The 21,015-nt window shown below is 38.2% G+C and overlaps 1 protein-coding gene across 3 annotated transcripts in view; it reads left to right on the top strand.

Annotated features, from left to right (window-relative positions):
* SPIN1 (spindlin 1) overlaps nt 1-21,015 on the top strand; it is a 65,211-nt gene that overhangs the window by 22,378 nt on the left and 21,818 nt on the right. For 2 of the 3 annotated variants that reach the window (XM_004270597.4, XM_012533341.3), the window contains exons 2-3: nt 143-357; nt 16,422-16,470. In XM_004270597.4, coding sequence (XP_004270645.1) covers nt 306-357; nt 16,422-16,470 — 101 coding nt within the window. In that variant the 5' untranslated portion in view covers nt 143-305. The remainder of the gene's footprint in view (nt 1-142; nt 358-16,421; nt 16,471-21,015) is intronic. The other variant, XM_033429605.2, reaches the window with a different exon arrangement.

The following is a 21,015-nucleotide window of genomic DNA, read 5'->3' as shown; positions in this document are numbered from 1 at the left end:
TGAGGAAATAAAGTTAATTACTTCCTGGCAAAGTGTATTTTAGCTGATGTTACGTTTAAAATTTGTCATGTTTGATGGCTTACTTGGAGTAGTTTGCTTTTGTGATGCTCTAGTAATGAACTATTATTTCACTGTCTTACAGAGTACTTAGGATTTCACGTATTTTTGCTGAACTTATTAAAAAAAAAGGCGCTTGGGATGATGGATTAACAAGAACATTGAAATTCTGTGAAAACTTTCAAATTGGAGCATACTGAATTTTCACCCTAGTCCAGCAGCTCTGCTGCTCACTTAAATACAGATGAATGAAGACCCCATTCGGGAAGACACCTGGCCAGCGGTCCAGAGCTGATGCAGGTAGGCAGTGCAGTTCTACACTTTAGTACAATAAATTTAAAACAGTTGTAAAAATGAGAAATGCTCTCATGTAATTCGTAGTGGTTTGCTATTCCTAAAGCTTTGTGATTTCCAGTATTTTAAACACATACACATGTGAAAGAAACAGGTTTAGGTTTTTGAAAGGTAGGGATCATATTAATTTTTTTTTCCTGTGGTCTCTTGCAGTAAGTTATAGATGTCCAGTAAATACAGCAAGTGAATTGTAAATACTTGTAGGATTATAGTAAACAAAGGATTTATCATTTGTTTTTGAAAGAAGATGTGAAAGTGAGATGACTAGCTGAGTATTAGATTTAGTGAGATTTAGGATATTTATAGGGAAAAAGGTAAGCTCAGTTTTTTGTGTATTTATTTGAAAGAACTTTACTGGAATGAAATGTATGGAAATGAATATTTAATAGAAATTAATTCTTATTTTTGTGGCACACAGCCGATACTAGAAGTTTAGACTTTGCATGATTTTTGTCCACCCTAAAAACAAAGGTTAAAAATCTTATAGGCTACAAAATAAAATAGGTAAGTAGTATTTTCTTTAAGATTTATGTTTTTCTCCATTCCAGAAATACATTTGAATATTGGAAAAAACCTGTCATAACATATTAAGGTTCTTTGATAAATGAATCAGAGAATTCTGCTAGGAAAATTACTATTAATCTTACAAGTGGTTGTTATGTGATTTAGAATTTATTATATTTATTAACTGTAGTGTTTGGAATTCCTTTGTAGAAGAGCCACAGGGATTAAGATTTTTAAGTTTCTCTTTTCTCTTTGATTTTAGTTCCTCTCGTAAAGATAATATTGATTTAACTGTTAAATATTTGTCAGTAAGATTAACTTGCAGTAGTGGTGACTGACTGAAGTATAAGTCACCTGAGAGGTTACTATTTAAATTCCAACAGGCTCATCAGCTCTGTCCTGCTCTTTTATTAGCTGTATAAACATTGGTGCATTTTGTATCTTCTTAAGCCTTGGTTTTTCTCATCTAAACAATGGGACTGTTATGGTATGTATCTATTGGGGTTATTATGAAGAATAAATGTGTTTATGTTGTCAGGTGCTTAGGTAGGTGCCTGGCACATTATAGCCGCTCTGCAAAAAGCATTTTTTTTTTTGTTGATCATACTGTTTGTAACGAAATGTTTATTCCATCTCATTAGTTGCAAAAATTGCTGTCAAGTTTTTGTTGATCAGTGAACGCCCCATGTTTCTGTCATTTGAAATAGTAATTCGTACCCTCAAGTTCTTTTTATGCACACCATTCTAAATTCAGCACTCCTATTTTCTTCACTGATTTAGTCATATTCTTAGGAGAGAGAATTGATTAAAGTGATGTGTAGTATGGTGTAAGTAATTGAAGGAGCTAAACCAAGAGATGTTACTGTTAAGGGAGAGATTGTCTAATCCTAGCCAGTTCTTTGATCTTATATTTTCTTACTCTTTGATATTTTTTAGAGCATATGGCCTAGTGCTAAAGACAAAGTAGGTACTCTGTAAATTCTAATCAGCCTATTGATGAATATTTTAACATATGAAACCCTGGGGTCATTTATTGTTTTTCACTGTTGTGTATTATACTCTATTTTAGAGAGATACTGATCCCTTGATCAGTATTACTTATAAACTAGTCTTAATCATTTTCCCTGTTAACATAGACAAAGGCTTTGTTACTTTTAAATCCCTGTATCAGTAACAAATGTGCCCATTTACAAATAAAGAAAATTCACACACAAAGGGGGTTTCTTTTTCTCATGCAGCAAGAAGCCCAAATAGGCATTCCAGAGTTGATATGGTGGCTCAGCTATGCCCTTAGTCTGGTGCCATCTGAAAGGCTAAAGTGGGGGCCTTCAGTGGATAAGGCTCCTAGGATGTTTCTCTTCCTCTGTGGGCCATTGTGTAGCTGGAGTTACTACATGAAGGCTCCCAGAGCAAGTATCCCAAGAGAAACAGGCACAGTGGCATGGTCTCTTCTCTTGGAGCCTTGGAAGTCATACAGGTTCACTTCTGTTGCATTTTGTTCATTGAAGCAGTCTCAGAGGTCTGCCCAGGTTCAAGGGAGTGGGCATGTACTCTGCTCCATGGGAGAAGTGTCAGAGAATTGTGGTCATGTTTTAAAACCACCACAGTGGGCAACTCCTAATACCTGACAGTGCTTGACATTAGGGTGTGAGTGATCAATAAAAATTTGAAAATTGAGTTTTCTGCATTCTCTTTATGTACCTAGTTCAACATATTAGGGATTTCTTTTTTTTTTAATTAATTAATTATTTAATTTTTGCTGCGTTGGGTCTTTGTTGCTGCTCACGGGCTTTCTCTAGTTGCGGCGAGCGGGGGCTACTCTTCTTTGTGGTGTGCGGGCTTCTTATTGTGGTGGCTTCTCTTGTTGAGGAGCATGGGCTCTAGGTGCACAGGTTTCAGTAGTTGTGGCACGTGGGCTCAGTAGCTGTGGCTCATGGGCTCCTGTAGAGTGCAGGCTCAGTAGTTGTGGCACATGGGCTTAGTTGCTCTGCGGCGTGTGGGATCTTCCTGGACCAGGGCTCGAACCCATGTCCCCTGCATTGGCAGGCATATTCTTAACCACTGTGCCACCAGGGAAGTTCCAGGGATTTCTATTTTTAAAATAACTTAGGTTTATTTATATAAATATGTTGGAATTTAATTGGTTACTAAAGTGGTAGTTTATATATACCTAATGACATTGGGCAGCAAGTCCTTTTTTACAGTAAAGCTTTTTTCATATTTTTTTTTTCCTGTAAAGTTAGCCTCCATTTTTACTAGTTTACCAAAGGTTGCAAATTTTCTCCTTTTATGACATTATACTGATAGGTACAGGGAATGGTAGTAATAGATATCCATGTGCCTAATACTCAGATTAACAACTATTTTTGCTATATTCAAATATTTTTAAAACCTTGATTTTACTTTTATCAAATCAATAAAAATTCATGGGTGAAATGTCAAGTAGTGCCGAAGACTTATATCAAAAAGTAGGCACTCCATTCATTTTGCTGTTTACCTTCAAAATTTGTAAATGAGTACACAAATTTCTCTTGATCTGAAAAATTTAGATATGTATTGAAACCTGTGGAGGATGACGGCTTTTTCACGTAACATCTTTTTTCTCCCGTTAACCTTTTTTTTTAAATAATGAAGTCAATATTTAATTTTTTTATTGAAGTAAAGTTAATTTACAATGTTGGGTTAGTTTCAGGTATACAACAAACAGATTCAGTTGTGTATGTATACATGTACATATGTATGTATTATTTTTCAGATTCTTTTCCATTATAGGTTATTAACAAGATATTGATTATATTGGGACTTCCCTGGTGGTCCAGTGGCTAAGTAAGACTCCACGCACCCAGTGCAGGAGGCCTGGGTTCGATCCCCGGTCAGGAAACTAGATCCCACATGCTGCAACTAAGAGTTTGCATGCCACAACTAAAAGATCCCGCCTGACACAACTAAGGATCCCGTGTGCTGCAACGAAGATCCCGACTGCCGCAACTAAGACCTGGCATAGACAGACAGACAGATAGACAGACAGATAAATGAGATTTTTTTTAAAAAAAGATACTGAGTATCATTCTAACTGCTATACAATAGGTTCTTGTTGTTTACCTATTTTATATATAGTAGTGTGTATATGTTAAGCCCAAACTCCTGATTTATCCCCCTCCCCCATTATGTCTCCTTTGGTAACCATAAGTTTGTCTTCTATGTCTGTGAGTCTATTTCTGTTTTGTAAATAAGTTCATTTGTGTCATTTTTTTAGATTCCACATATAAGTGATAGCATATGATACTTTTCTTTGCTTCAGTTAGTATGATAATCTCTAGGTCCATCCATGTAGCTGCAGATGGCATTATTTCATTTATTTTTTTATGGCTGAGTAATATTCCTTTGTATATACGTACCACATCTTCTTTATCCATTCATCTGTTGACAAATATTTAGGTTACTTCCAGGTCTTGGCTATTATAATTAGTGCTGCTACAAATATTGGGGTGCATGGGTTGCAGTATCATATGGTAGCTCTGTTTTTAGTTTTTTAAGGAACCTCTATACTGTTCTCCATAGTGGCTGTACCAGTTTACATTCCCACCAACAGTGTAGGGAGGGTTCCTTTTTCTCCTTTCTCCACACCGTCTCCAGCATTTATTATTTGTAGACTTTCTGATGATAGCCATTCTGACTGGTGTGAGGTGATACCTCATTGTACTTTTGATTTGCAGTTCTCTAATTAATGCATGTTGAGCCTCTTCTAATGTGCCTGTTGCCCATCTGTATGTCATCTTTGGAGAAATGTCTGTTGAGGTCTTCTGTCCTTTTTTTTTTTAGATGTTGGGGGTAGGAGTTTATTAACTAATTTATTTATTTTTGCTGTGTTGGGTCTTCATTTCTGTGCGAGGGCTTTCTCTAGTTGTAGCAAGCAAGGACCACTCTTCATTGCAGTGCGCGGGCCTCTCTAGTACTATCGCGGCCTCTTGTTGCGGACCACAGGCTCCAGACGCGCAGGCTCAATAGTTGTGGCTAACGGGCCTAGTTGCTCCGCGGCATGTGGGATCCTCCCAGACCAGGGCTCGAACCTGTGTCCCTTGCATTAGCAGGCAGATTCTCAACCACTGTGCCACCAGAGAAGCCCTGCCCATTTTTTGATTGGGTTGTTATTTTGATATTAAGCTGTATGAACTATTTGTATATTTTGAAATTTAATCCCTTGTCAGTAGCATCATTTGCAGCAATTTTCTCCCAGTCCGTAGATTGTCTTTTTTCATTTTGTTTATGGTTTCCTTTGCTATGCAAAAGCTTTTAAGTTTAATTAGGTCCCATTTGTTTATTTTTGCTTTTATTTCCATTACCGTAAGAGACAGATCCAAAAAAATATTGCTGTGATTTATGTCAAAGAGTGTTCTGCCTATGTTTTCCTCTAGGAGTTTTATAGTATCCAGTCTTACATTTAGGTCTTTAATCCAGTTGAGTTTATTTTTGTATATGGTGTTAGAGAATGTTCTAATTCCATTGTTTTACATTTAGCTGTCCAGTTTTCTCAGCACTACTTATTGAAGAGACTGTCTTTTTTCCACTGTATATTCTTGCCTCCTTTGTCATAGATTAATTGGCCATCAGTGCATGGGTTTATTTCTGGGCTTTTTATCATGTTCCATTGATCTCTATGTCGGTTTTTGTTTCAGTACCATACTGTTTTGATTACTGTAGCTTTGTAGTATAATCTGAAGTCAGGGAGCATGATTCCTCCAGCTCTGTTCTCCTTTCTCAAGACTGTTTTGGCTATTGGCAGTCTTCTGTGTTTCCATACAAATAAAATTTTTTGTTGCAGTTATGTGAAAAAGGCCATTGGTAATTTGATAGGCATTGCATTGAATCTGTAGATTGCCTTGGGTAGTATGGTCATTTTAACAATATTGATTCTTCCATTCCAAGAACACAGTATATCGTTTGTCTTCAGTTTCTTTCATCAGTGTCTTATAGTCTTTGGAGTACAGGTCTTTTGCCTCCTTAGGTGGGTTAATTTCTAGATACATTCTTTTTGATGCGGTGGTTAATGGGATTGTTTCCTTAATTTCTTTCTGATATTTTGTTTTTAGTGTATACAAATGCAAACGATTTCTGTATATTAATTTTGTATCCAGCAACTGTCAAATTCATTGATGAGTTCTACTAGTTTCCTGGTAGCATCTTTTAGGACTTTCTATATATAGCATCATGTCATCTGCAAACAGGGACAATTTTACTACTTCTTTAGCCTTCTAAGTTTTGGCTAAAATGGTACTTACTGTTTCTATCATGATTACTGCATAAGTACTGAACTTTTGAGCCAAGTAATGCAGTATGATTATTTTTTTTGCACATTTTTCCTGGAGTTTAGTGATTGCTTTAGTTTTTTTTCTATTTGTTTAAGTTTCTTTGCAAGTTGAAGTCTCTTAAACCCTCCAACAGCTCTATAAAGCTCCTCTCAGTATAATTTCCTGCATGCCAAATCCATCTGTCCGTGTTTTTCTTAGAGGATTTTTTCCTAGTGCCTTCTGTCCTTTTCTCATCTGTTGATTATTCTCTCGACCTGCTGCAACATTGTCATCCTTGGAATTTCTTTTTCCTCTTTTGTATGTTAGATTCTCCTTTCCTCCTGGTTCCCATGCATTTTGTCTCTTAGTGTGTACTCTTGCCTGGGTAAAGCATGTACATCTTCAAAAGTTTCAAGAGTAGGCAGTGAATGAGTTGATTGTTAAAGCTGCAAGTGGAATGTATAGTGATTCATTCATATTCTTTACTTTCCACTTCTCAGATTTCCTGAAATTGTCTCTAATAAGAATTTTAAAAAATGCACATAGAAGATGGAAGTTTTTTTGGACCTTGTATCAACATTGTTGTTATTCTACTCTCATGCTTTATATTTGGCAGGGAAAAGATTCTAGGTTGGAAATAACTTTTTCTTTCAGAATTTTCCAGGCATTGCTCCATTCATTGTCTTTGAGATCCAGTGTTGCTATTTGGGGAAGCTGTATGCCATTTTCATTTCTGAACCTTTGTATGTGTCCAGTGGTTTTTTCCCTCTTCTCTAGAAACTTATTTTTTTTTATTTTTTGTAATTTATTTATTTTTGGCTGCATTGGGTCTTTGTTGCTGCATGCGGGCTTTCTCTAGTTGCGGCGAGCAGCGGCTACTCTTCGTTGCGGTGTGTAGGCTTGTCATTGCGGTGGCTTCTCTTGTTGTGGAGCACAGGCTCTAGGTGCGTGGCCTTCACTAGTTGTGGCATGCGGGCACAGTAATTGTGGATCATAGGCTCTAGACCGCAGGCTCAGTAGTTGTGGCACATGGGCTTAGTTGCTCCACGACATGTGGGATCTTCCCAGACCAGGGCTCGAACCTGTGTCCCCTGCATTGGCAGGTGGATTCTTAACCACTGTGCCACCAGGGAAGCCCCTGTAAGTTGCATTTTTAAAAAGCCTTTCTTGAATTAGCTCTACCTCTTATGATTGTCTTAGTGTCTCTTTGCTTTTCGTCTCTATTTGTGAATGTTTTCTCTTGTGAATGTTTTCTTTAGAGATGGATTTTCAGATTTCCTGCTTGTATGATGAGAGTATTTAATACCTCTCAGATTTCCTGATTTCTCCCTTAAAGTTATAAAGTCATACTCTTTTTCTGTTTGTTGAAGTGGCACCCCCAGAGACGACTGCTGGTCATGTAAAGCCAGACTAATTAAAATTGCTGATCAACAGGGAGCCTGTCACCTTGACAGCCTCCCAGGGAAATTTCACAAGAGGGAAAGGTGCTCACAGGGGAAGAATGAGTGAGTTAATAGGATTGGAGGCAATGAGTGTGGTGTGTAGGGGGATTGGTATTTTTAATCCAAATGAGTTGCTGGAACAGACATTGGTCTTTATCCTTGGAACATCTGAGTCCATGCAAAGTTAAGTCAAAAGTTGGTTATTTTGGAACATGTGTCTGAATGAGCTTGTTAAAACAGTTTGAGTATATATAGTTTTACTTGCCTGTCATGGTTTAGTACAGTTTAAGTAGTGGTTTGGTGAGTCATTAAACAGTTTATTTTGTAAATTAGGCTTTTTTTCTCATTTCAATCAACAAATAGATGTAGCTCCCTAATAAAGGGTCTTGTTCTGTTTTCCACTGGAAAATCTGTGATCCTCAGATGGGTGATATAACCCACCATTGACAACTAACTGACATTGGTGCCCAGTGAATATATACACACCTACCTACTCTTCTGTTATTTGCTTTTTCCACTTAACAGTATGTATAGGTGACCTCTTCTTAGCAGTATGTAGAGAAATTGCTCATGACTCTTTACAACTGAACAGTATTCCGTTGTGCAGATGTACCAAATTAGTTTGTTCAGTAGTCAGTTATTTGGACATTTAGGTTGTTTCTACTCTTCTGCTATTAGAAATAATAACTGCAATGAATAGCCTTGTCCATTTGTCTTGCCAGTGCCATTAGGATAGATTTCTAGAGGTAGAACTGAATCAGATCTTAAATGTATATGTAATTCTGTGAGATGTCACCAGATTCCCCTCAATGGGCTCTGTACCGTTTTGCATTCCTACCAGCAAGTAATATGTGTTTCTCACAGAGTCTCACCAGCGTTGTATGTTGTCAGCAGTGTAGATTTTTGTCCATCTGATGGGTGGGAATGGTATCTCTGTAGTTGTATGCGTGAGGCTGCATATCTTGTGTTACTTGTAAATGCCTCTTTGGCCTTTTTCTGTTCTTATCTCACCCATTTTTTCTTCTCTACTTTCAGAGGCTCTTTTAATGTCAGAGATACTAACTTTTGTCTGTGGTATGAGTAATTTATCTTATACTCTCTGTTGTGTGGAGTCAGCTTCTTGGAGAAAATCTTCCTTGAGTCCCTTGTCTCTTGCTCCCATCTGTATGGGTCTCTTAGCCTACTTCTCAGAAGCTGCGCTGAACTTCTAAGATGGTTTCTCAGATCCTCTGTGTTTACAGTGCTTTTCTCTCAATTTCTGGAGTATCTTCCAATAATGCTGAGAGAAGATTTGTTTAAGGTTTAAATTTTGAGCCCGTACATGACTGTAAATGCCAGTTGGTAATTTATCTGGTTACGAGTTCTGTATTCAAAATAATTTTACCTCAGTTTTGAAGGCATCACTTACCTCTTGTTGTCTAGCCCAGTGTTGATGGTCAAAGAATAAGTCTAGTACCTCTTTATTTTTTTTAAAGAATTAAAAAAAATAGACTATTTTTGTAGAGCAGTTTTAAGTTATAGCAAAATTGAGCAGAGGGTACAGTGATTTCTCATATACCCCCCATCTCTCCCCAGAGTTCCCCAGTAGCAGCATCCCACACTCAATTATATATGTGTTAACAATGAAGGTACTACATTGACACATCAGCATCATCCTAAGTCTGTAGTTTACCTTAGTGTTCACTCTTGGTGTTGTATGTTCTGTGGGTCTTGACAAATGCATAATGACACAAATCTACCATTATAGTATCATACAGAATGGGTTCACTGCCCTGAAAATCCTGTGTTCCAACTATTCATCCCTACCTCCCCCTTAACCCTTGGCAACCACTGACCTTTTATTGTCTCCATAGTTCTGCCTTTCCCAGAATATCATATAGTTGGAGTCATAAAATTCCTTCATGTCTTTTCATGGCTTGATAGCTTTTTTTTTCAGTACTGAGTAATATTCTGTTGTCTGAATATAGTACCAATTATTTATCCATTCACCTACTGAAGGGCATCTTGTTGCTTGCTTCCAAGTTTTGGCAATTATGTATAAAGCTTCTATGAACATCCATGTGCAGGCTTTTATGTGGATGTAAGTTTTCACCTCCTTTGGATAAGTGCCAGGGAGGATAATTGCTGGATTATATGGTAAGAGTTTTGTCAGAAACTTCCAAATTTGGATTCCCACTGACAGTGAATGAGAATTCCAGTTGCTCCACATCCTCTCCAGCATTTGGTGTTATCAATACATATTTTGGATTTTCACCATTCTGATAGGTGTATTTAGTGGTATCTCATTGTTTTGAGTTTGTATTTCCCTGATGACTTATAATATAGACCATCTTTTTATACTTTTATTTGCCATCTCTGTATCTTTGGTGAGGTGTAAAGGTTTTTTGGTTCAATTTTTTTTTTTTTTTGCGGTACGCGGGCCTCTCACTGTTGTGGCCTCTCCCGTTGCGGAGCAACAGGCTCCGGACGCGCAGGCTCAGCAGCCATGGCTCACGGGCGTAGCCGCTCCGCGGCATGTGGGATCTTCCCGGACTGGGGCACGAACCCGTGTCCCCTACATCGGCAGGTGGACTCTCAACCACTGCGCCACCAGGGAAGCCCTTTTGGTTCAATTTTTAAAAGTTGTTTAATCAGTTTGTTTTCATTGCTGAATTTTAAAAGTTCTCTTTATGTTATGGATAACAGTACTTTATCAGATATGTCTTTCCCAAATATGTTCTTACCGTCTTGACAGTGTCTTTAACAGAGCAAAAGATTTAAATTTTAATTAAGTCCAACTTATCAATTATTTCTTTCATGGATTTTGCCTTTGGCATTGTATCTAAAAGGTTCTCAACATAACTGAGGTTATCTAGATTTTCTCCTATGTTACCTTTTAGGAGTTTTATAGTTGATAGTTTTTTGTTTTACATTTAGGCCTGTGATCTGTTTTGAGTTCATTTTTGTGGTGGATATAAGATCTGTGTCTAAATTCATTTTTCTACATGTGGATGTCCAGTTGTTCCAGCACCATTTGTTGAAAACACTGTCTTTTCTCCATTTTATTGCCTTTGCTCATTTGTCAAAGAACAGTTAACTGTATTTATGGGTGACTATTTGTGGGCTCTTTATTCTGTTCCATTGATCTCTTTGTTCTTTCACCAATACCACACTGTCATGATTAGTGTAGTTATATAGCAAGTCTTGAAGTCAGGTAATGTCAGTCCTCCAATTTTGTTTTTCTGCTTCAATATCCTGTTGGCTATTTGTGTCTTTTGCCTCTCCATATAAACTTTAGAGTCAGTTTGTTGATAACCACAAAATAACTTGCTAGGATTTTGATTGGGATTGCGTTTAATCTACATATCAAGTTGGGAAGAGCTGACATCTTGACAGTGTTGGTTTTTCCTATCCATGAACATGGAATATCTGTCCATTTATATGGTTCTTTAATTTTTTTAGTCTTTGAGACTAAAAAGTGAAGCGGTCATAAAGTGCAATTATGAAGTTTATTGTGGGGTGACTTATACACGGGCAGGATCAGCTGGACGACCATCCATAGGTGTTTGCAGCTGCACTCCATACCACCAAAAGGAGTATAGGGGGATTTAAAGGAGCCAAAGCTAAAAATGGAATCTGATTACTAAGGGAGAAGCACACCCACACAGATGGGACTGGGGTTTTTCCTCCCCCCCTCAGGGGTCTCATGTCCACTAACCATCTGCATAAGCAAAAGATACTCTCCCAGTTTTCATATCAGGTGAAGGCAAGGGTAAAAGTTGATAGGAAACTTACCTGCTTTGGGTGCATTTCTTGTGAGTAAGCTAAAGCTCAGTCATGCAGAAAGGGGAGACGGGGTGGGATAGAGATGACAAAGAAGAGTCAGTGTGGTTCAGCCACTCAGAGCCCTTGGCATGTTATTCATAGTTATTTTAAGTTCTCAGTTGGATAATTCCAGCATCACTGCCATATCTGAGTCTGATTCTGGTATTTGCTCTGTCTCTTCAAACTGTGCCTCACAGTTTTTGATGAAAGCCAGACATGATATTCTGGGTAAAAGGAGCTCTGGTAAATGAGCCTTAAGTGATATGGTGGTGTGGTGTGGGAGGGAGAGATACACTATGTAGTTCTGTGATGAGGTTTTAGTCTTCAGTGAGTCTGCCTCACCGGGCTGTGACCTTCACTTGTGCTCCTCAGTTTCCTCCCCTCTTGTGTCCTACAGGGTGGCTAGGGGGCTGAGCCTTGAAATACCTGTCACACCAGGGGACAGCTAGAGAGTTGGAGTTGGGTATTTCCCTTCCCTCTGGTCACTTAGGCCCTGATACAGTAAGGCTCCAATAAAATAGTTTCTCTCAAGGTCAGGCCTTGTTAAGAACATAATACTTTGGTGTATTTCAAAAAGGGTACTTCTCCCTTCCCTCTGCTGAAAGCATAAGGGGGTTTTTCTCTGCTCTTCACTGTGAGAACCTGATGGTGCTTCTGGAGGTAAAACTTAAAAAAATGTGGAGCCCCTTCCTTCCCATGACTAGGTCCCCTGGAGTTTTTATTTTTCAGACTTGTCCACATCAAGCCTCTAGCAGTTAGTCAATTGCCTTTCAGGTTTTCCTACCCAGGTACTGGTTCCTGCAGAGGATTCTGCTACCATGAATTGTGATTCTCTGTATCGGCTTGTCTGTGTCTCCAATTTTGGGGACAGTGATTCCTTGTAACCTCACTTCTCTCACCAATCTAAGAAGAGTTGTTGATTTTTCAGCTTGTTCAGCCCTTGTTAGGACAGAGTGATAACTTCCAAGCTCCTAACATGCCGGACTGGAAATGGAAAGTTCTCTCTCTTCATTTATTTTAATTTTCAAGAGCTCTTGTTGTCCCTTTTTATAGCCACTTGTTCCCATTTTATGACTATAGTATCTTCAGTTTTCCTGAGGATACCAGTTCTTTTATTTAATTTTCGTAGGTCTTGGAACTACAAACAGTGATGCTTATTTTTATCTTTCTCATACCACTGGGTTTTTTGTTTGTTTTTTTGTTTTGTTTGACTATTGATCATTGTCCATTCATACTTAAGAATTAAGGATTAGTTACAAACGGCTTACCTTTTCTTGAGTGATCAGAAGATTGTTTTTGTCACGGTACTCATCTAAATGGGAAAGTCAGCTTTGTGGGGAGTGTGGCGATGTCTGGGGCCTGTTAAGTGTCTAGGATGCAGGGAGCCGCGTGGGTGTTAGACTGGGGGTGTACCAAATGCTAACGTCAGCTGCCCTTTCCTTGTATAGTTAGTGGTGAAGGGAAGGAGGGGATCCTGACACCAGGTACAATTCCAGTAGATCTTGATCGAATCCTGTATTTTCACGTCTACTTTTGCATTTTTTATATCGTTATACGCATCTATTGTAAGCCTAGGGATGTTCCAGGGATGCTCTGGATAGATTTGCTCTCTGTTCAGTCTGTATCTTATCTTCATGTATGAGCTGCCCACTTCATGCACTGTATATATATAAGCATGCTAGGTGAAAGTGGGGGAGAATGGCTCTCTAAGCAATCGGGGTAATGTCTCACTGTTTTTATCTATGAAGTAGAATGGACAATCTTACACAGACCAATTGACCATATATCTCCTTTTTCATTTAACTTCTTAGAATTGTAAATGTTATGTAAGTACAGAAGTTTATGTCTAAAAATTGCATGTCTTAATGTAAGCCCAAGGAGAGAGAACTTTGCAGAAAACCCAGAAGCCTTCTTGCTCCACCCAGGTGGATCTTGTTACTTAGCGTGAATTTTGATCAATATAGTAAGCATGCTTTTGCATCATTCCACAGATATTGATAGATTGTTTTCATTTTCATATTTTTATTCAAAATATTTGAATTTTCTTTGTGATTTTGTGTTTGAACCGTGAAGTTTTAGAAGATTGTTGTTTAATTTGCAAACACTGGGGTGTTTCCAAATACCTTGTTATTTATTTCTGACTTGATTCTGATATAGTTAGAGGACATACTTTGTATGATTTCACGTTATTTTAAGTGTATTGAGGGTTTGTATTCTGAGTAGCATATGGTGTATCTGGGTTAATGTCCCATGTGAACTTGGAAGAGATCTTTATTTTGACAGTATTGGATTGGCATTCTGTAAATGTCAACTAAGCCTAGTTGGCTGTTTGTGATGTTCAGGTCTTTTATATCCTTTCTGATATTCCTAGCCACTTGTTATATCAATTACTGAGAAGCGTTCATATTTTTAAATATAATTATGAGTATGTCACTTTTCCATGTGAATTCTGTCAGTTTTTGCTTTATATATTTCAGTGTTCTTTATTTTATTTATTTTTGGCTGCGTTAGGTCTTCGTTGCTGTGCGCAGGCTTTCTCTAGTTGCAGAGAGTGAGGGATACTCTTCGTTGTGGTACACGGGCTTCTCATGGTGGCTTCTCTTGTGGAGCACGGGCTCTAGGTGTACAGGCTTCAGTAGTTGCAGCACGTGGGCTCAAGAGTACAGGCTCAGTAGTTGTGGCACATGAGCTTAGTTGCTCTGCGGCATGTGGGATCTTCCCGGACCAGGGATCAAACCCGTGACCTCTGCATTGGCAGGCGGATTCTTAACCATTGCACCACCAGGGAAGTCCATATATTTCAGTATTCTATAATTAGGTTCATATACATTTAAGATTGTTATGGCTTCCCTTTTTTTGTTTTGTTTTGGTTTGGTTTTTTGGCCGCGCCCTCACAGCTTGTGGCGTCTTTGTTCTCCCACCAGCGGTTGAACCCAGACCCTCGGCAGTGAGATCTTGGAGTCCTAACCACTGGACCACCAGGGAACTCCCTGGTATGGCTTCTTGATTGATCCTTTCATCATTTTGGAATGTCCTTTTTGATCCCTGATAACTTTGTCCTGAAGTTACTTTGTCTGATGTTAATAATTGTCTCTTCCTTCTTTATATGGTCTCTTAATTGATTCATTTAGACTATGTTTAATGAAATTATCAATATTGTTGGGTTGGAAAGATTTTTGCTATCTATAGTATTCTGAATCCACAGGTAGGTTATTTTGTTTATCTTAGCAGCACCTTAAAGATTTATTCCACTGTTTTCTGGTTTACATTGTTTCTGACAACATATCTGGAGCTAGTATTTTCTGTTTCCCTAAATTTAAGGTGTCTTTATTCTTTGTCTGCTTAAAATATTTTATTTATCATTGGTTTTCAGAAATTTGATTAGGTTGTGCCTTGGTGTCGTTTTTTCCTTTGTCTTTATCTTACTTTGGCTTCATTGAGTTTGTTGGCTCCATGGTTATATACTTACCACATCTGGAAAACTTCTTGTCATTATTTTTGTCAGACTTTTTCTTCCTTCACCCCTTGGTCCTCTCTTTCATGGAGTGCATTTCATTTATGTTGGGCTAGTTGATATTGTCCTACAAGTCACTGAGGCTGTTTGTTTCCCCCAGTTTTTTCCTTTGTGTTCCGTTTTAGATATGTTCTACTGCAATGTCTCACATTCACTGGTCTTTTTATCTGTGGGGTCTAATCTGCTATTAATCATATCCAGTGATTTCTTTTCTTTCATTTTGGATCATGTATTTATCACCAGTTTCATTTATTTATTCTCTTCTCCCCACCCCACCCCCATTTTTCTATTTTAAGTGTTTTTGTCTTCCTTTAGCTATTTGTGCATAGTTGTTAATAGTTCTTTTAACATCCTTGCCTGCTAATTACATCGTTTTGGTAATAACCCGCTTGGTTATGGGGTTACAGTCTGCCGCTTTTCCACAGGTCTAATAATTTTAGTTGGGGTGTTGGACATTTGAAGTGTGTTGTGGAGCACTGGGTTTTATTGATGTCCTTTAATGAATATTGGAGTTTGTTTTGGCAAGCAGGTGCTAGGATGGGTCTATAGCAGCTTTTATTCTTAGGGCTACTTCATCCTTCTGGTTAATGGATTATCTTTTTATGGTTTTTACTGACTGCCCTGTGTGTTCAAAGAGGTGGCTAGATGGACTTTGAACAACCCTCATGCCTTTGCAGGTTAATATCTAGCCAGACTTAAGACCACCCCTCTCCTTCCAGATGTTTGGAGCTCCCTCTGAGATCTCTCTCCTTGCCAGCACTCAGATCCACAACTCCCAGCCACCTCTCCCTCCGCAACTCCCATCTGACTCTCAGTGTAGCAGAACCACAGTGTTCTTGGTTTTCCCTTCATGAACCGTCATCCACAAGTTGTTATGGGGATGCACTTGGTTGGTGTGGGGACCTCTGCATGGGTTTTCTGCTCCCTGGTTCCATAGTCCTCTGCTGCCTGTTGTCCTGATGTTTGGATCCAGATATGTCATATCTCTTGTCCCATTTTCTAGTTGTTTGTGGCAGGAAGACAAGTTCTGTACCTTTTAGTTCTTTATGACTAGGATTGTCATTTTTTGTTGTAGTTTTTGTCCGTGTGATTTTGGTTTTGTGTTTTATGGCTGATTTAGGGAGATAAACTGCTGTCTCTGTCATTTTATCTTCCCAGAATCCCTTATATCTCCTATTTAAAAGATAAGTAAACAAATGGTTTTGTTACATGTTGGCTGTTTGTGGGTTTTTTTGGCCACGCCTTGTGGTTTGTGGGATCCTAGTTCCCCAAACAGGTATCAAACCTGGACCCTCGGCAGTGGAAACGCAGAGTCCTAACCATAAACCACCAGGGAATTCCCTTGTGGTTTATTTTAACTTCATACTTTATATAGCAGTTTTTCATAAGTTAACTTTTTCCTGAGTTTGAACTATTTTTTATTCAGTTTTCGTTGACTCATACTCACTTCTCTTTTAGGCCATGCTGGTGTATCTGCAAGCATGATGAAGAAACGGACATCCCACAAGTAAGCAATTCTGAAACTTGCCTTTTTAGATAGCAAATTGTGGCCTTTGGTTACATGAGATATGAGGTCATCTATGTGAGGCCCTCTCCCTGTATGAGCAGGTCTTGCCTCACAGCAGCCAGCATCACATATAGCCTTGCTGCATGCTGAGTAGTGGTGTGCTATCTAATCCCTGTGCATTGAGGACCTGGCTAGCACTCTGCCAGGCACACTCATTTCTTTATAAGATTTTCAAATGAATGAGGAGCTTGTAATTTAGAGAAAGCATAAGTATATTGAAAGATAATTTTAAGTGACAAATGTGTTATAAATCCTAAATTCTATAGGTACTAGAGAGTAGAAGCAACTTTTTTCCTCCCTGAAATCTTCTTTTGTGTGTAATGTAGTTATGTCCAAAAAGAAAATTGAGATACTATCTTAAATAACAATATCCACTGGTACTGTATTTTATTTAATAGATTTTACAAGTATCCACTACTGTGCAGTAGTGACGGCTACTGTACCATGGAACCCTCTCTAACAAATCAGTTATGATTGTATGAGTCTTAATCATGGATTGTTAAATATGGAAGACTCTCCTTGACCCTAGCACCTCCTAAGACTCCCCATAGCAATTATTTTCAAATTACTCATATTGAAATGCTTGCACCTCTTGGTCACCGCACTGTAGTGGTCAAAGAGTGTGAGTCCTCTGAGCTTTTGTGGAAGGTTTGGATGAATAAAGGTGCCTTAGAGTAATTGTTGGTGATTAAACTAAATATGTCTCTATTTAAATGAATACTTGTATATGTAATGTAAATATTTGTGATATTCAGTTTAAGAAATGACTTGGAAAGTAAAAATATGGAGATAAGGCAAGTCCTGAGGTTTGATAAAGCGTTTCTCAAATTTCATTTATTTGCCCATCACCTTCACATCTTCTGCCGTATCTAGTAATCTGATAATTTATGTAATATATCTCCACTAATTATCATATCATTACCATAAATGGTACACCACCTCTTGGCACAAATAGAAGGTAATGAAAAAAAACTTAAATACAGTGGGAAATGAAAGTAAATTACACATTAACTTTGCAAAACTGGAACTCTTCATCTTTTTTCCCCTAAAACACAAGGCTTAAATACCTACCTGTTCAATTTTTGAAGTTCATATGTGTACAGCTAAAAGGGTTTCTCATCCTGTATGTTGCATGATGCAGGGAACTTGATCTAGTGCTTTAATATGAGGTGTGCTTGTCTCACTTAAAGGGTAGACGTTTTGAACATATTTAAAAGGGAGAAGTTGAAATGAAAGGAAAAGTTATCAGTCATTTTCCTATTTTTTCTAATCTCAGTGCAAATTTGAAGATGGGTGGGATGGGAAAAAACTGAAACAAAAGTTTCCACATTTCACAAGTGAAAGGTGTTAATAGGTGTCCTTGGAAGGGTGAGTGGGAATAATGGCTGTTGGAGAGGCTGGCCTTGTAGTGGGAAGCCCCATTGGCTTAGCTGTGGGCCTTACCAAGTTCCCTCATGTGCCTGGTGCTCTGCTTAACTCATGTAAAGTCATGGTGTTGGACTAGAACAACAAGGTTTTCAGCTTTTTATCATAGAATCCTTTCTACAGATGAAGTGTTTATAGCAAACAAATATAGGAAAGCAGAACTGGAGCCTCACTCTCCTTGCCTGCCCCCATTGTGGCTCTCCAGAAAGTAAGGCACTCGGGACTCCTCATGTGCAGCCACTGACCCGTGGTCATGCCTCCTCTCGCTTCCCGTGTTGGAACAGGGAGACTGAGCAATAATAACTCCATGTGCAGATGCCTCTGCTTGCTTGAGAGAGTCACAGGAACTCCCAGGAAACAAATGCTGGCAGAGCCACCGTCCTGAGAACGGCACCTACCGTCCCCATGGGTGCTAGGGGATTCGGGTAATCAGGTCTCCAGTGCTTGGAGCAGTACCTCTGCACCCAGAAACGTTGTGTAGCTGAGTCTTGTTCTCATTTTTTAAAGTAAATAGAAACAAACTTTTGTACTTCTTGCGGGCTAGAGTCCTTGGTGTGTTTGGGGGACAAGCTGGTGGACAAGCCTTTCCTGGCTTCCCAGGAGGTTATTTGGGAAATGTGCACTGAAGTTACATCTTGAAGGGAAGTGTAGTTGGGGGACATGTAAGGTGAATTTAGCTACAGTGATTCTTTGTTTTAGTTTTCAAATGTAAATCCGGCTCTTTTCTTCCTAGTTGGAATAGTGGATAGATTTACATTTCAGGGTACTGTTGGAAGGTATGACTGGGCTTTGGTGTATTTCCTACTAATGTACATTTAGAAAATGGATCAGGAGCTGTTACATGCTAAGTTGAGGATTTCCAGGGAATGTTTTCCTTTCATTTTATAAGATACCAATACTAGTCACCAACCAAAACTGTGACTGTGATCCTCCTCCTTGTGTCCCTGGTGTAGTCTCATTTAGTGTTCATGGCATCCCTGTCAGGTAGGGACCATGAATTCTTCGTGCACAGAGAGATTAAGTAACTTGTCTGAGGTCATACATACAAGAAGTGACTGAGCTAGGATTCAGAAATAGGACAGTCTGATTCTAAAGCCCATATTAACTACCACATTCTATTTCCTGAACTGTATGTTTTGTTGTCTCATATCTGAAAAATATATTATTTCTGTCCTAAACACACAGACTAGATAACAGTTGGAGCAAGCATCTAAATGATCCATGGTATTGACAATCTTAAATTGGTCAAATATGTAATACTTTTTAATCAATTTGCCAGTAACTGTTATTAACACCAGTGAAAGTGACTAGTGCTTTGGAAGACCCTTGAGGCATTTGGATGTTTGCCATGGACATCTCTGATATCCTCAGGGTGTACACTGTGTAGACAAAATAATGAAAAAACCATAGTGATTTGGATGGAAAACTTGACTTTCTCCATCTTGTTTTTATATTGCCAGTTTAAGCTGGGAATGACCGTATCAGCTGTAGAACTTTTATCAAGCAACAAGTACTAGAGAAGCAGTTTTTTCTCTCTCGACTTGCTGGTATGCATTTTGCAGAAAGATAATTATTTGCCTTAATAGTTTCTTTTGAAATCTGCTGGAACACAAAGTAAGGAAACTGCTTTTATCTCACAATACTAAATAGAATAAGGAAAGAGGTCAGTAATTAATTCATACACCAAAGTACATGGTGTGTAGCAGTCATTTACTGGTTCATAGTAGAATTGTAATGGTTGAAAATTTAACTTGAAGAAGTATGGTGCCTTTAAATATTGACTATAAAAGTAAGATATTTACTGATGAGAAACAGTAGTCAACTTAAGTCAATAAGGGAGTCTAGATAAAAGATGAAAGGTCTTAAAACAGATTTTTTTTAAATTGGGGTATAGTTGATTTATATTATGTGAGCTTTAGGTATACAACATAGTGATTCACAATTTTTAATGATTATACTCCATTTATAGTTATTATAAAATATTGGCTATATTCCCTGTGCTGTACAATATATCTTTGTAGTTTATTTATTTTATACATAGTAGTTTGTACCTCCTAATCTCCTATCCCTATTTTTCCCCTCCCACTTCCCTTTCCCTATTGGTAACCACTAGTTTGTTCTTAGGAATTCTTTTCTTAATGACCAAATAATTGGAATGGTACATTGAGAACTTATTTAAAGTATTGAGCAAAGTACAGAAATATTTTCTGCACTCTCAGTTTATCGTTTTTGGGCACAAGGATGGATAGAAATTAGTGTTTTTTCTGGATCAGCTCAGGTCTGGTGCCAGCAGCAGTAGCACTTGGAAGCTTGTTAGAAAGTCTTTGGTCCCTCTCCAGACCTGCGGAATGGAGCCCAGAGTCTCTGGGGCAGGGCTTGGGTATCTTTTTTCAAAAGCTCTCTAGGTGATTCAATGCATGCCAAAGTTTGAGAAGCACTGGCCTAGACCATTATCAGAGCTGATATCTTAAAGCACATTAGATAACTAAGTCAAGTTGTTTGGAAATGAGTACACAAAATTACAGCAATGAAGGATGATTGGATGCTGTGTACTTGGTCACCATTTTCTCCCATTGAAACTACAAGAAAAGCCATTTATAGCTTCTGGAGATAAGAAACAAGGAAAGTGATTATAGATGTTTAATTCTTGTTTCTCTGCTTTTATCCTTGAATTGTTTGGATCTTGACGGGATGCAGCTTTTTATTTGCCCTTGGCTATGTAATTCCATATGTCCTCAGTTGAATGAAGTGTCTTGGTATTTGTTTACAGTATTGCTGTTTATTTATTGACTACCTAGTAAATGATAGTTAAGAACATTTTAGACTTTTTTTCCAAAGAAAATACCAGAGACTAAGGCTGTTAAAAATAATGTATCCAGGGAGAACATAAAACAACATCACCATATTAAAGGAACTGTTATTTTAAATTTTAAAAGTTCATTGCTTTAAATCATTAATCTCACATCCTTATTTGTACTGCTCTTATTTATTTATTAAAAAAATTTTTTTTGTTGTTCATGCTGTGTGGCTTGTGGGATCTTAATTCTCCAACCAGGGATT

This window comes from Orcinus orca, chromosome 6, assembly GCF_937001465.1.
Source record: "Orcinus orca chromosome 6, mOrcOrc1.1, whole genome shotgun sequence".
NCBI classification, from domain to species: Eukaryota; Metazoa; Chordata; class Mammalia; order Artiodactyla; family Delphinidae; genus Orcinus; species Orcinus orca.
This window is presented reverse-complemented; position numbering and strand designations above follow the sequence as displayed.